General features: G+C 50.9%; 1 protein-coding gene across 1 annotated transcript; it reads left to right on the forward strand.

The window, feature by feature from the left end:
• Positions 1-1421: 1421 nt before the first annotated feature.
• Positions 1422-9499, forward strand: FCN1 (ficolin 1). The gene is made up of 9 exons (XM_055269911.1): positions 1422-1524; positions 2831-2944; positions 4482-4535; positions 4862-4897; positions 5667-5699; positions 6138-6265; positions 6708-6837; positions 8020-8154; positions 9252-9499. The coding sequence occupies exons 1-9, from the start codon at positions 1422-1424 to the stop codon at positions 9497-9499; spliced, it is 981 nt and encodes a 326-aa protein (XP_055125886.1).
• Positions 9500-15831: the final 6332 nt, after the last annotated feature.

Raw genomic sequence — 15831 nt, forward strand, 5'->3', positions numbered from 1 at the left:
TGATCCAACGTTAAGATATTTTAACTTGCCAGAATCTTGCATTCTTTCACACTCTTGGGCTCACGTACTCTTGGGAACATTAACTTGATATCTGAAGGTGGTGTTGACTTCTCACCTGAAGTAAACCTATTGACGTTGCAAGGAAGAGGAGGTCCCCTCACACCCAGGAGGCAGCCGGCAAATGGAATTGAGGGGCACAGACCTGCTGGCTCTCTCCCTGTTCTGACCCAATCCCAGGTGAGTGTCGCTCCTGAATTGGATCCTCTCCAAGAAAGGAGGTCGCACCGCTTACACCCAGACCTCTCCCCCTGGGCCAGTAGCTCAGGGACACTAAGCGGTGTCTGAGGCAATGAAGCCTCCTGCCCTTGTCTTTCAACAGGCTGGAGACAACACACACAAACACACAGAGTCTAGAGTTGTTGTGGTGCCCAGAGAGCCTGGACACGAGGTCCTGTGTCTCCTGGATCCCCCACCCCTGGGCCGCCCCTCCACTTCTCTCCCACCTGGGGAGCCCGTGAGTTTGGAAACCCAGTCTACACACGCTGGCTCAGAGAAGTTGCAAACCACGAAACAACACCTCTCCCTGCTCCTCGGTCCTGCTACCATCTGACTCTCCTTAGTGACCATTTCTATACGTTCTAAAAATCCTGCACGAAGTGCCCACAACATGTCCCAGCTAAGCATGATTCACAGCATGAGCTGTGGAGTAGGAACACGCCCTCAAGGATTTGGGGGGACAAGAGGCATCCCCACCTTCAGGTGAAATAAGCAATCCCAGTGATCTACAAGACGTTAGACAGATTTGAGTCCAGTGCCTGGCTCTTACTCGTGGAGTGACTTCAATTTCTCCAGCTGTAACTTTCAAATAATTTACTCCACCTAACGGGGCTGGTGCAAGATGATATGATGGAAATAGTATTTGGGACATAACAAGTGCTCAACATTTTTTTCCTCTCCATCCATGATAAGCACCTGATGACTGACAAACCCTGAATTTTCTGGGAATAGATGAGGCAAGGAAGCGTCTTCAGCAAAACCTTCCTTATCCTCCAAGGTTAAGGTCAAGGTCTCCGAGTATTGCTTGGGGACAGCTGGGGAATGGAAAGGGGGTGTGGGGGCTGTGTTCTCCTTAAGCCACAAACAAAGCCGACCCTTTCCAGCAAAGGAGTCCCAGGAGCTCTCTGGACTGGGAGCAGGGTGTCTTTGCTGGGGAAGAGAGCCCAATGGGGTGGGCATCTTGCTGGAGCCTAGTGGAAGGAAACATCCTTTGAGATGACCTCATACCTCCTGTTAGTGCAACTAAGCAGCCCATAGGAAGTGGGTGTCCCCCAGGGAGTTGAGAAACTGTGGCATAAGGTGAGAGCTGGCTTCCTCTGTCCTGTTAGAGCTGGGGGACTCTTCAGAGTCAAAGGCCAGAGAGAATGGAGCTCAGTGGAGCCACCATGGCCCAGGGGCTTGCTGTCCTGCTAGTCTTGTTCCTGCATATCAAGAACCTGCCTGCCCAGGCTGCTGACACGTGTCCAGGTGAGACAGACCCAGGTTTTCTTGTCCCTAAAAGCTGGTAACAACCCCACTCACTGACACTCGGGTGTCCCAGGCAAAACCTTTTATGCACATCTTCCCGCGAAGATGCCCAACAGATCTGTTTTATCCTCAGGAAAGGACGTGGAGGCTCAGGGCAGCTGAGGCATTGCCCAGGGTCACGGAGAGATAGGGGAGGGATGTCACCAGGTCTGTCTGCCTCGAAAGCCCAGGATTTGCCCATTGGAGCTTCACAGATGGGTCTGGAATCTGTCACTGAGAAGGAAGAAAATGCTGTTGACTTTATCTTCTTAGGGGCTTACTGGGGAGGCACTCTAAGACCCTCTAATACGGGGGCTGCCACACAGACTTGGGGGGTTTGTTAAAAAGGCAGATTTCTGGCTCTCCTCCAAGAGAGCTGGAATCAGTCGATAGGGACAAGGGTTTGAACGGAGGTGAGGTGTTTCCCTCGCTGATTCGGGAGCAGGTGGTTCTGTGACACTCAGTGAGAGACTGCTCCTAAGGACGGCCCGGTGTCCCCGGCTGATAACATATTTATGGAGGAAACATAAATAGTAAATTACATCCTGCTCTAGTGGAAGAAGGACTGGAAACACAGGAAGGAAATACCCCAAAAATGGCAGCTGCCCTGTCTCCAGTGAGAGCGCTGCTCCGTTCCACCGTCTCTTAGAGCGCCCTCAGCAGGGCGTGTAGATTTTGTAATGAACAAAATGAAAAATATGTTTTCAAAGAAGTAAACAACCTTGGTTTGGCTCCAGCTGTGCCACACCTGGCTCTGTGTCCTTGGACCCCACACTGCCCCTCTCCAGAGGACCTAGAAGGCTCCTTCGAGCCCAGTAATTCTACAACCACATTCCCAAGGTCTGGGAGGGAAAATGATTTGTCAGCCCCAATTCCCCAAGTTTCTTAGAAATATTGATTGTCATCAGTTATTGAAAGTGCCCACTGTTTATTAAGCTCTTTCTAAATGCCATAAATTACAATAAGAGATTTAAAATCCACATTCTTTAACCAAATCCTGGCCACAACCTTGTTATTATCCCCGCTTGGCAGCCCAGGGCACAAAGCTCTGGAGTTAAGTTACTTGCTGCAGGACATACAGCACTGAGGAGATGGGGCTCCCCTAGGTCGGGGTGGCCTCCAACGCCAGGGCTCTGCCCCCCATCACCTCTCTGCCTCACCAGTGCCCGAGGGGTGAGGACAGACCAAGGCCCTAGCAGAGCAGAAAACCTCACTTCCCAGCCACTGTTGGGCCAGGCACTGAGTGGGCACCTGTGTTTCTCTGCAGAGGTGAAGGTGGTGGGCCTGGAGGGCTCTGACAAGCTCACCATTCTCCGAGGCTGCCCGGGGCTGCCCGGGGCCCCAGGGCCAAAGGGAGAGGCAGGCGCCAATGGAAAGAACGGTAGGTGCGGGCCGGGTGGGGAGGCCAGGCATGGCAGGGGGCACTGGCTCTTGCTCTTTTTGAAACTGGATGCTGAGTTGGGCAACACCCCCACCGTGGTTCCTAGATCAAGAGCCTGGGTCGGTCCCCTGCTACAGCCAGGAACAGAGCTGACTCCCAGGGCCCAACAGGGTTCTGAAATGGAGGGAGTGTCTTTCCTACTATTTTGTGAGCTCACACTTGGACATGCTTCGGTAGCTCTGTCTCCTAGTCCTTGATCCAATACCAGCTTTGCTCGGCTACTGGCATGACTTCTAAGCTCTATGTCCCTCCACCTTCTCACCTGAAAATTGAGGTGACCACTTTCTTCTGCACCTGCCTCATATGGGAAAACTGAGACTCAAAGAGGTCAGAGACTTTCCTACTTGACAAACCAGTAAGGAGTGGGGCTGGGACTTGGACTGGTCTACTTCAGGGCACAGAGGGCATCCGAATCCTGGGCCCTGAGCTCTGCATGCGGATCTGCAGGGAACATGGGAGAACGAACAGCAGGCACCTGTCTTGGGTGGTTTTGTGTCCCCCTACGCATGGCATAAGGCAGATGTGCACAAAAGCTCAGAAAGGGCGCTGCCTTAGGGGGTGAGCTCCCCATGCCTGGAGGCATTCAAGATGATGCCTGTGGAGCACTTGGTGGGGATGTCCCAGCGTAGATGGGACAAGCTCAAATGTCCCTATGACTTGGACTTTCGCTGACATGTCCAGGCTTCCGTGTGGGTGTCCCCGGCCAGGTCCTCTGTGCCCACTTTGCAGGCTGGACCTGAGAGTGGGGTCTCTATCCCCTGCTGAGGGAACACTGGGGAGGAAGCCCTTCCCTGGCAGGAGAAGAATCAAGTCTGGCTCAGACTTCCCTTGAACCAGGCTTCTACCAGTGGGCATGGCTGGCTAATATACCCTAAAGCAAGAACCAGCCCCCACACACTCTCTCCAGTCACTGGGGTCAGCGAGCGGGCTGGGGGCTGCCTCTCGGCTGGCATCAGGGATGGGAGGGTCATCTTTCTGGTCAGAACCGCGTGGAGGGCCGTGTGACACCCCAGGAGCTCAGGCGCACGGCGGAACCGGATCCTCCCTGGCAGCAGCGGCTGCACGTGGCGCCCACCCTCTCCATGTGGGGACGTGGTAGGATGAGGCTCTCTGAGGACGCATTCCTTGTTCCAGAACCTGGTCCCTTGCTAGGCAGTAGAGCTCTGTGAGGGTGACTTGGGCCCAGGCTTATGGTCACCAGAGGGTGAAACCCAGGTTGCTCCCAAGGCACAAACAGGAGCCAGGTGCACCTTGCCTTGAGCCCAAGGTGGGGTGCAGGCCCCTCCATCACTCCCTCACCTCCATCTGCAGTCACCCCCAGGCTAAGTCCACGGCTAGCAATTCTGAGGGTTCCTGGAACCAGAATGGGTTCAAGGCAGAGTGGGGGAGGGTCAGGACTTAACCACTTGGGGCAAAGATTTCCAGGAGAATTGTTTAGGTTGCATTTTTCTCAGTGATTTGTCTTTGGAATTTTCAGGAGAACGCGGTCTCCCTGGAGCCCCTGGAAAGGCAGGACCAGTGGGGCCCAAAGGTAACCAGCGGACAAAGAGGCGGGAGGCCTTGAGCAGGGACCTTGGAGCTGTCTGTAATGAAATGAGGGAGGGACAGACACACAGACACAGACACAGAGAGACAGGGCAACAGAGAGAGAAAGACAGTGGCAGGCGGACAGGGACCCTGAGATATTCCAGGCCTCGGGGCCCCTCCCCACCATTGAGACCCGGGCGTTGTGACGCCTTAGTGAGCCTGCAGGGCTGGGGAGGTGCGGTGTCCAGGCCAGGAGCCCACCCTGGGACCAGCCTCTCCGTGGCCCACACGTCTGGGGTCAAAAGCTCATTATCCTGCCTCTTCCTCCAGGAGACCGAGGAGAGAAGGGAATGCGTGGAGAGAAAGGTGAGCCACCTGTGGACCCAGGCAGTTGCCTCTGCAGGCTTTGTCCAGGGGAGGGGTCTCGGAGGCCTCAGTCCGCCCACCCACCGCCCACGTCCCTGTCAATCTGGGCTGTGGGCAGGGAGGGTGGAAGGAGCCCAACGGGCTTTGTTGTCAGAATCCACGAGGGCTCAAACCCCAGTGTCTACAGCAGTCACTCCCAGCGGCCAGCAGGACCACATCAGTGCGTAGATGGTGACACTTTAATATTCCAATTTCTGTCTTACTTATGCTCATTTATGCAAAAATTGTAAAAGTTTAAAAAAGCCAAATGTGCAAGATTCTAAGACACAGTCCCACGCTCCGCCCACAAACACAAATGAGAACTGGGGCCGGGGGCTGAGGGTCCGCCGATATCTGAGTCCCAAGAAACAGAGGCCAGGGTGGAGCAGGGCAGGCTTGGAGCGACCCTGCCAGGCTTGAAGAGTTATTCCGCTGTCATCAGTGGCAAAGGCCCCACTAGGGGTCCAGTTGGTGCAGCAGGACCCGCAGCGCCTGCCACAGCTCACCAAGCTCAAGCTGCACAGCAGGGGCCTATGGACAACCGTGTGGCCGGTGCCTCCGGGGAAGTCGAGTCTGGCCACCCTTCCCTAGGCCTGTGCCACGTGTCCTGGAGACATCAGAGGAGCTGCCTTTGCCCATTCTCTATTCTGTGCTCAGGGAGCCACTGGGGCTGACCAGGACGAGGGCTCTGATTTCAAGCTTATGACAAGTGTCTCCTCTCCCCACACAGGAGACGCTGGGCAGTCTCAGTCGTGTGCGACAGGTGACTGATCACACCCTGACCTCGGTACCCAAGCCTTGCCCCTACCCCTGGGGCCAGCTGCACATGTTCATGCTACAGAATCTAAGGACAGAACCCTGTCTGCACCTATCATCCCCCTCAATCACTCGAGTAATGGGCAGCTATGGCCTGAATCCCTTCCATGACAACCTGGGTTCTACTATTATAATCTACCCCAGAAGGCTGGGAGCCCAGGAGTCAAAGGTGGGGGAGACACTGGGAGATGGGAGGGTCAGCAGACTGGGTGTGGCCATCACAGCTGCGTGGCCCTGGGGTCCGTGTCCCTGTCCAGGCCTCCGAGCCCTGCTCTGTCTGCACAGAAGCCTGTGACCCTGCTCCTCCCTCTGGGGCCTCCCTCCTACTGCCCCTGCCCTGCCCAGGGCCCCCGTCCTGCAGCCATTCCCCGGGTTCCCTTCCCAGGCCCGCACACCTGCAAGGACCTGCTAGACCGGGGGCACTTCCTGAGCGGCTGGCACACCATCTACCTGCCCGACTGCCGGCCCCTGACAGTGCTCTGTGACATGGATATGGATGGAGGGGGCTGGACTGTGAGTGTGGGGCTGGGCAGAGGCGGTCAGACTGGGAGTCCCGGAGGCCAGGCTACACACCTGGCAGGAGAACACACTCTGGAATTCTGTATTCCCCTGGATGGGGACAATCATAGATGATGGGGGAGGTGACCCGTGGGTAAAAGTCCAAGCCATGGGGGAGGCTGGGAGAGGCCAGGTGCTCTCCTGCTGTGTGGCTTGGGGCTTGTTGCCTCACCTCTCTGAGACCCATTTCCTCCTTCATCCCGTGGGGTCTGCGAGGAGACCAGGTGGGCGTGCTGGTGACCCCAGCCTGTGATGCTCTGCCAACTACAAACGCTGCTCCTCTGGAGGGCGGGTCCCCCGTGCTGTGGGACGTCGGCCTGGCCCCCCCGGCTCCTGTCCCCTGCCTCCTGTCCCCTGGCTCCTGTCCCCTGGCTCCTGTCCCCTGTCTCCTCCACAGGTTTTCCAGCGGAGGGTGGACGGCTCCGTGGACTTCTACCGGGACTGGGCCGCGTACAAGCAGGGCTTCGGCAGTCAGCTGGGGGAGTTCTGGCTGGGAAACGACAACATCCACGCCCTGACCACCCGGGGTAGGGCCGTTGCCGGGGCTTGGGGGTCGGGGGGCCCTGAGGTGCTCCTGCCCCTTAGGCCTGGGCCACTTGGAACATAAGCGCCTCTTGGCCCACAGGGGATTGGGCCCTGAGCACACTCAGGTGGCACTGGGACCTGCCGCAGGCTCTGGCAACATCGGGAAGGGAAACGGTTAAAGCCCTGGGCTGAAGGCCTCTTCAGGTCTTGGCCCCACTGGCATCTTAGATCCTGAGAGTGGGAAGCAGGAGAGAGACCACTGGGGCTTGGGGTAGGCTTCCCCAATCTCCAGCTGTTGATCTGCCTCTGAAGCTGGCATCTTAGTCTCATGGAGAGCCCACGCTCGCCTCCTCCAGCCCACGCCTCAGCAGGCCCCCTGCAGCCGCACTCACCTGAGTGAGAGGGCCTCCCCCCAACCCTCTGGGGCAGGGGATGAGTTTCACAGCTGGTCCTGAGGCAGTCTGTATAATTGCTGGTCCGTTATCCCTGCCCACTGCCCCATGGCATGATTGAAGGTATCCACTCAGGTGCCTCAAATTCCTGCAAAAGAAACTACAATTATAGCTTCGCCCACTGCTATGTTAGTGGCTCACCAACCCTTAGAAGGAGAAGGTACACTTTCAAAATGAAAGAATGCTCCCTTCCACCCAGTGGGGCATGGTCAGGTCTCTGAAATAACGGGAAAGGTGTTTAGAAACAGAAAGCCATCCCAGAGGGCCTGATAGCAACAAGGGATTTTCTGATATTCCCAGTTGATTTTTTTCCTTGATGCCACATTCAGACATCCCTTAAGAATGTATCCATCCCCAGCCGGGCACCGTGGCTCACACCTGTAATCCCAGCACTTTGGGAGGCTGAGGCTAGTGGATCATAAGGTCAAGAGATCGAGACCATCCTGACCAACATGGTGAAACTCCATCTCTACTGAAAATACAAAAAAAAAAAAAAATAGCTGGGCGTGGTGGCACGTGCTTATAATCCCAGCTACTGGGGAGGCTGAGGCAGGAGACTCGCTTGAACCCAGGAGGCAGAGGTTGCAGTGAGCTGAGATCGTGCCATTGCACTCCAGCCTGGGCAACAAGAGCGGAATTCTGTCTCAAAAAAAAAAATTACCCATCCCCAGCCCTCATGCCTGGTGACAGAAAGATCTTAAAGGCTGGGGCCTTAAAATCTTTTTCCAACAGAAAGCAGCGAGCTCCGTGTAGACCTGGTGGACTTTGAGGGCAACCACCAGTTTGCTAAGTACAAATCATTCAAGGTGGCCGGTGAGGCAGAGAAGTACAAGCTGGTACTGGGAGCCTTTGTTGAGGGCAGTGCGGGTGAGTGTCTGCTTGGGGCTGGGTGGCCTGAGTGGGGCTTGGGAAGCAGAGAGAATCTGGCTCTGTCTCCCCTGGTGACCTTGGGCCCTCCCCTCTCTGAATCCCGTTTCTCCATCTATCAAGCAGACACTAGCATTTGTGTCTCTGTACAGCCTGGGGCTCACAGGACATAGTGGCTGATATTCCTAAGGCTATGTCTGCTGCACAGTGAGCCGTCTGGGCAGGGCTGAGATGACCCACCAGCATCACTTTTGAAACCTAGAAGACGATGTCTTTTTCTCATGGGTGCCTTGGAGCTGTTTCCCAAACTGTGCTCCATGGAACACCAGCCTTGTGGGACATTCTTTACCAAAAGGAGTCTCTGGCTGCATGATTTGGGGAGGCATTTCCTACAGGGTGTCTGCTTAGGGAATTCCCAGTGCACATTCGTTCGTGAAAGGCGCTGAGAATTGCTGCAGCTGGAAGTCTGTGTAACTAACTGCTCCATGGAGCAAGGCAGTCCTAGGGGAGCCTTGGAAATGACAGCCTTGGAGTCTGTGCAGTCCTTTCACAGGCACCATCTCACGCGTGACCTCCAAGGAAGGCAGCAGGGCAGAGAAGGCCACCCCCATTTTGCAGGTGGTAAAACCGAGGCTCAGGGGGTGACACTTCTCAGCTGTAGGAGCCAGGGATGAGCTTCGGGCTCAGGGCTTGAGACGGAGGAGGAGCCCCCAGGTGAGGGCTGTCCTGAACCTACCAAGAGCCACCAGGGCCCCAGGGGATATGGGGAGAGACCGGAAGGAGCGGTGCAGGCTGGAGGAGGGAGGTCATTCCAGGAGAGAGCACGAGGCCTGACAGTTTGGGGGAGCCCTGGAGGAAACAGGTGGTTGCTGGAGCAGGGGCCTCAGGTTGTGGAGAGGAATTTCCAGACCAGGTTGCCAGAGGTTGCCTCCTGCTTCCCCTTCCTCCAAGGCCTGGGTGGGTCATTTGTGCACCTGTACCTCGGCTCATGCATCTGTAAAGTGAGGGTGGCTCTGCTCAGAGGCAGGACACGGTGAGGGTCTCACAGTGGCAGGGCTTTTTCTAGCATCTGCAAACCCCACATTTTCTGTGAGCAGGTAATTCTCTAACGGCCCACAACAACAACTTCTTCTCCACCAAAGACCGAGACAATGATGTGAGTTCTTCGAATTGTGCTGAGAAGTTCCAGGGAGCCTGGTGGTACGGTGACTGTCATGCTTCAAACCTGAATGGTCTCTACCTCAGCGGACCCCACGAGAGCTATGCCAATGGTATCAACTGGAGTACGGCGAAGGGGTACAAATATAGCTACAAGGTGTCAGAGATGAAGGTGCGGCCCGCCTAGATGGGCCAGGACCCCTCCACACGCACTTGCTGGGGGGAGGCCACACCCACAAGCGCTGTGTCGTGGAAGTCACCCCATTTCCCCAGCCAGACACACTCCCATGATGCCCACAGCTGCCCCTTTGCCCCCAGCTCAATCAAGCCGCCACATGCCCACAACCTCACCAGAGGGAGAATTATGTTTCTAAATATGTTTGCTTTGGGACAGAAAAGTTTTACTAGTTTCGATGTGTGTTTCTTGAACACCAGTGGTTTTGATCACTTTCCTGCGTCTGTTGCACCGCAGGTGTTTCCCTGGAATTTGGTACGTCGGAAAGAGTCAGGACCCTCATTTAGCAGATGGCATTACTGATGTTCAGGGAAGTTGAGTGACTTTTGCAAGGATTTTCCACCTCCAGTAATTGACACAGGGCGATCCTCACCTCCACCCCCAAGCCTCCCCCATCCCGCCATGCCTCACTCACAGCGCTTCAAACTTCTTGAAAAAGGTCACTTTGGGGTCCAGAAAACACTTATTAAAAAGGGGGAAGTTTAGCAGGAACTTCTCTGCTTCCCACCACGGCAGAGTTCATGCTTTGGGCTGGCTGACTGCTGAGAAGACATAAACACTTAGCACTCACTATGTGAGCGCCTGGTCAGCCACCTGCACAGAGAAGATTCCAAAGAGGCCTTCCTCCCACACGCAGACCTCAGCTAGAGGGGACCGCGGACCTCAGTGGGAAAAACTGCACAAGGCTTCTAGGAGATGATGGAGAAGGGGCTTCTCCAGCTCCCAGGCCAGGGGAGATTTCTCAACCATGACCTAAGAAGCATCAAAGGGAATGTGGCAGGTGTGACCCCATTCAAATCAAGAGCTCCCACCTACTGAAGGACACTAAGAGAACCAAAGGAAGGCCAGAGGGGCAGAATCACTGCGCGGCACACACGTCTTTAGTTTTCTACTATTGCCTCAACCAGTCACCACAAATGGAGGGGCTTGAAACAACAAGAACTCGTCACCTCCTGGCTCGGTAGGTCTGGAGTCTCAGGGCCTTACTGGGCCAGCAGGCAGGACTCAGCAGTGGTGGCTTCTTCCGGGGTTCTAGGGGAGAACCTGCTTCCTTGCCTCTTCCCGCCCCAGGGGTCACTGGCATTCACTGGCCAGGACTCCTTCCCCCAACCCCAAAGCCAGCAGCACCACATCTCTCTGACCCTTCGTCCGTTGTCACCTCTCCCCCCGAGCCCCGTGGGACAGGCTCTGCACTCCTGAGACTCATGGGATTAGACTAGGCCTACCTGGATGATCTGGGATCCTCTCCCATGCCCAGGTCTCTATCCCTCACCACATCAGCAAAGTCTCTTTTGCCATGGAAGGTATTTGCAGGCTCTGAGTTTGTGTGTATTAGAGCAGGACATCTTTGGCGGGGCAGTGGTGGGGGCGCGGAATTATTCTGCCTACCACACCTTATACAAAAATAAATAAATCACAAGCTTATATCTGAAAGAATTCCTGCAAATAATAAAAGAATTAGAGCAGCTTAGTTAAAAAAAAAAGGTATGAGATGTGAACAGACACTTTACAGAAGATGACATGCAGGGGAGCAAGGTATTTATCAAAAAGTGCCCCACTTTTCACCTACCAGAGAAACGCAAATCAGCACCCAAAGGAGCCACTGCAGCACCCTCATCTGAGCCTCAGAAGTTAGAAAGATGGACAGCACCAGTGTCAGAGGTGACTGTGGGAGGGGGATTTGCATACACTGCTAGTAGCAATGCGAATTGATGGAACCAACCTGGAAAATGGCTTGACATCAACTGTTGGAGCAGAAGACACACAGTCCTCTAACCTGCCAATCCCACCTCAGGGCCTGGATGTGGCCGTGATGTGTACCAGGGGGCATGGCCAGGAATCTTTACAGCCAAATACTCACCATAGCACCAAACTGGAATCAGCCCACATACCCATCAGGAAGAGAACGGATGTTAAAAAATGCAAGGATAACCATTGGGTAGAACTCCATACAGCCATGACAATTACACAGTGACACCTACACACAAGGAGCGTGAGTCTCACAAACATGGCAGCAAAAGGAGCCGGTTCAAGAGGGTATGTGCTATGGAGTCCCTTGTAGATAAAGTCTGTCGAAAGCAAAAGTAGCCGATGGTATTTTGGATGCATATTTAGGTGGTAAATGTATACAGGAAAAATAAGAAAGTGATTGTATTTGAGGGTGGGACGACGTGGTGACTGGGAAGGGACAGGGACAAGCCTTTGGGGTTCTGGCAATGTTCTGTTTCTTGACCTGGGTGGTGATTGTAAGGATGTTTGTTAACTAGTGATAAAAATAATTAAGCTGTACTTTTGCTTTATACACTTTTGAGTACATGTTATGTTCCACAATTTAAAAACTACTTATAAAGAAACTGCACATGCTTGGATCCAGGAACATGAGCTACAGGCACATCCTCCACTGATGCCCAGTGTTCTTGACTCAATACCTGTAAAGAGAGGTCCTTGTAGCCCACTGGGGGCCGACCAGACCCTACTACGCCCCTGCCACAATCTCTAGTCCATCACAAAATCCACAATCTCTAGTCCATCACAAAATCCACAATCTCTATTGGGATAGTACTTTCGTCGCTCATTAGGTAAGCATTTTTACAACCTAGGAAGACTTAGCTTTAAGTCTAGAAATGATTAATATAAATATAAAATATAAATATGATTAATGTAAATATAAATATAAAATAGCCATAGAAATATGTCTTTTTGTTTGTTTTTTGAGACAGAGTTTTACTCTGCCACCCAGGCTGGAGTGCAGTGGCGTGATCTCAGCTCACTGCAATCTCCACCTCCTGGGTTCAAGAGATTCTCGTGCTTCAGCCTCCCAAGTAGCTGGGATCACAGGCGCACACAACCATGCCCAGCAGTTTTTTTGTGTTTTTAGTAGAGACGGGGTTTCTCCGTGTTGGCGAGGCTGGTCTTGAACTCCCGATCTCAAGTGATCCACCCGCCTCTGCCTCCCAAATTGCTGAGATTACAGGCGTGAGACAATGTGCCTGGCCAAAATATGTCTTTTGTATTAAGCAATCTGGACAGGTTTGATTTTTCACAGTCTTATTATGTTTAAATAATTTGGCCTATTATGAAGAATCTCACAAATCCAATATAAAATGTGGAGCTAACTAATAAAAATCATCTTGTAATGTTACATGGAAATCTTAGTGCGTTTATACACAGTATTGGCATATTTAAGAGACTTTGAGCTCATTGCATTTCTAAGTTAAATTACTAGATTTCTTAAGATTTAAGTTAAATTATTAGATTTCTTAAGATTAATTAGTGCTAAGGAGGTTTTTCTCATTAGACAGCTGAAATGCCGCAGGAGAAATTTTAGTGTATTTCACTTCTTATTGCAATTTAAAATGTTTGAAGGTATTTAAAGAACTAAATTTATGGTATCCAAAAGCCCTAAAAAGGTGACTCTTAAGATTTGCAGATCTTATAAATAGAAAAACAAGAACTGTAAGCCAAACTTAAAATATTCAGGATGAATTGAGTGTTTGAATTTGTAGCTTTTAGAAACTGAACATTAATTTTAAGAAGCAAAGCAAGCTGGGCACAGTGGCTCACACCTGTAATCCTAGCACTTTAGGAGGCTGAAGTGGGTGGATCACTTGAGATCAGGAGTTCAAGACCAGCCTGGCCAACATGGTGAAGCCTCGTCTCTGCTAAAAATACAAAAATCTGCCAGAAATCGCTTGAACCCCGGAGGTGGAGGTTGCAGTGAGCTGAGATCGTGCCACTGCGCTCCAGCCTGGGGAACAGAGCGAGATTCCGTCTCAAAAAAAAAAAGAAGAAGAAGAAGCAGCGGCCAGGCACGGTGGCTCACGCTTGTAATCCCAGCACTTTCGGAGGCCGAGGCAGGCAGATCACAAGGTCAGGAGATCAAGACAATCTTGGCTAACATGATGAAACCCTGTCTCTACTAAAAATACAAAAAAAATCAGCCAGGCGTGGTCGGGGGTGCCTATAGTCCCAGCTACTCGAGAGGCTGAGGCAGGAGAATGGCGTGAACCCAGGAGGCAGAGGTTGCAGTGAGCCGAGATCGCGCCACTGCACTCCAGCCTGGGCGACAGAGTGAGACTCTGTCTCAAAAAAAAAGAAGCCAAGCAAGCTTATGAAGAGATGAAGAGTCTTTTCCCATCACCAATTCCTCCCCAGCTCACATCAGCAGAACTGAGAGGGCCTTTGTGATTTGAGGGATGAAACTGAATGGGTGAAAAGAAATGAAGCCCTCCTCCTCTTGGACCAGTGCTCTTCTTCCCGGCCATGGGACCTCTCAAGTAGGAGTGTGTAGGCGTGGGCCCATCCAGCAACACTTGGGCATTCGTGGACGTCCACACAGTGCTGTTTCTGTTCTTTTCCTCTCCTTCCTCATCTTCTCTCGTCTTTGTTGAATATTATTATCCCGTCACCTCCTCTATCAGCTTATAACTTGTTCATTCTTTTCCTATCTTTCAGTGTTTATGCTTGCGATTGCAATATATAGCCTTGATTTTTTACGGTGTACTATAAATTATTCCTTCTACCACTTTGCCAATGAAGATTTTGAAACACCTCTAACTACATGAACGCCCTTCTGCTTTTTATGCCATTCTTGCCGCCATGCTATGATACATTTATTTAAAGTCCTGCAAGAAATGGCTATTAGTATTGTTTTGTGCAGTCCGTATTCATTTTTACACTTTATGCTGCCCTTTGTTCCTTCTTCTATTTTATTTATTTATTTATTTTGGTGTGAGATCATCTTCTTGCTGCCTGACAAACTCCCTTTCATATATATTTTTTATTTTTATTTTTTGAAATAGTGTTTCACTCTGTCCCCTAGGCTGGAGTGCAGTGGCATGACCTTAGCTCACTGCAACCTCCACCTCCTGGGCTCAAACAATTCTCCTGCCTCAGCTTCCCGTGTAGCTGGGACTACAGGCGTGCATCACCACTCTGGGCTAATTTTTGTATTTTTTGGTAGAGATGGGGTTTCGCCATGTTAGCCAGGCTGATCTTGAACTCCTGACCTCAAGTGATCCACCCGCCTCAGCCTCCCAAAGTGCTAGGATTACAGATGTGAGACACCGTGCCCAGCTTCATCTATTTTTTGATGAAAGTCTCCTGAAGATGAATTCTGTCCACTTTTATTATCTGAAAACATCTTTATTTTGCCTCATTTTAAATAGTATTTGATTGGGTGTAGACTTCTATATTGTCAATTATTTTCTTTTAGCACTGTAAATACAGATGTCCAGTATTTTCAGATTCAGTTATTTCAGCTGAAAAGCTAGCTGAAAGCCTTCTTGCTCCTCTGAAGGTAATATGACTTTTTTCAAAAAATACATTTATAAGATTTTTTTTCTTTGCTTTGATAGTTTTACTACAAGGCGCCTGGATGAGACTTTCTCTGAATTTGTCTTGCTTGGGGTTCATAGAATCTGTGACTTGATGTCTTTCATGAGTTTTGAAAAATACTAGCCATTATCTCTTAAATATTGCTATTACTCTACTCCCTCTTCTCTTTCAAATATTTCAGTTACACCGATGGTCAATGTTTGCTCATGTCCTGTATGTTTCTTCTTCTAGTTCCTGGATTTGTATTCTTTTTTCCTTTTCGCATTCTGTCTGGATATTTCCTACTGACCTATATTCCGGTTCACTAATAATGCTTTTCACCGTATCTAATTTGCTTATAAATAGAAAACCATCAATTGAGTTATTAATTTCAGTTCTAGAATTGCCAGTGTAGACTCCAATGCTTGGCTCCACTTCTCCACTTTTTCACCTATTTTTTTCACAATCTTCCATTTTCTTCAACATACCAGTCAGAGTCATTTTTAAAGACATTTTAAACACCTCAGTGGCCTGTGGATCTTATCTTCTGTTTTTTGTTTCTTTTTAATCTTAGGTTTTTCACACACTTGGAGGGTTCTGATTGAATGCTAGACATAGTATTCAGGAAAGCAGAGAGGATTTTTTTTTAAGTCAGATTTTTTGAGGTATAATTTACATACGGTAAAATTCACCTATTTTAGTTCAGTTCTAAGAGTTTCCTCCGTGACTTTTCCTTTGGACCATAGTTTATTTAAAATTGTGCTCTTTTACTTCCAAATTATTTGGGATTTTTCTAGATATCTTTCTGTTATTGATTTCTGGCTTACCTCTATCAGGGTCAGAGAACATACTTAATATGATTTCAATTATTTTAAATTTGCCAATGTTTATTCTATGGCCCAGGATATGGACTATGTTGGTGAAAGTTCAATTTGAACTTGAAAAGAATATGTTTTATGCTGTTGTCT

Source organism: Symphalangus syndactylus, chromosome 3 (genome assembly GCF_028878055.3).
Source record: "Symphalangus syndactylus isolate Jambi chromosome 3, NHGRI_mSymSyn1-v2.1_pri, whole genome shotgun sequence".
Lineage (NCBI taxonomy): Eukaryota > Metazoa > Chordata > Mammalia > Primates > Hylobatidae > Symphalangus > Symphalangus syndactylus.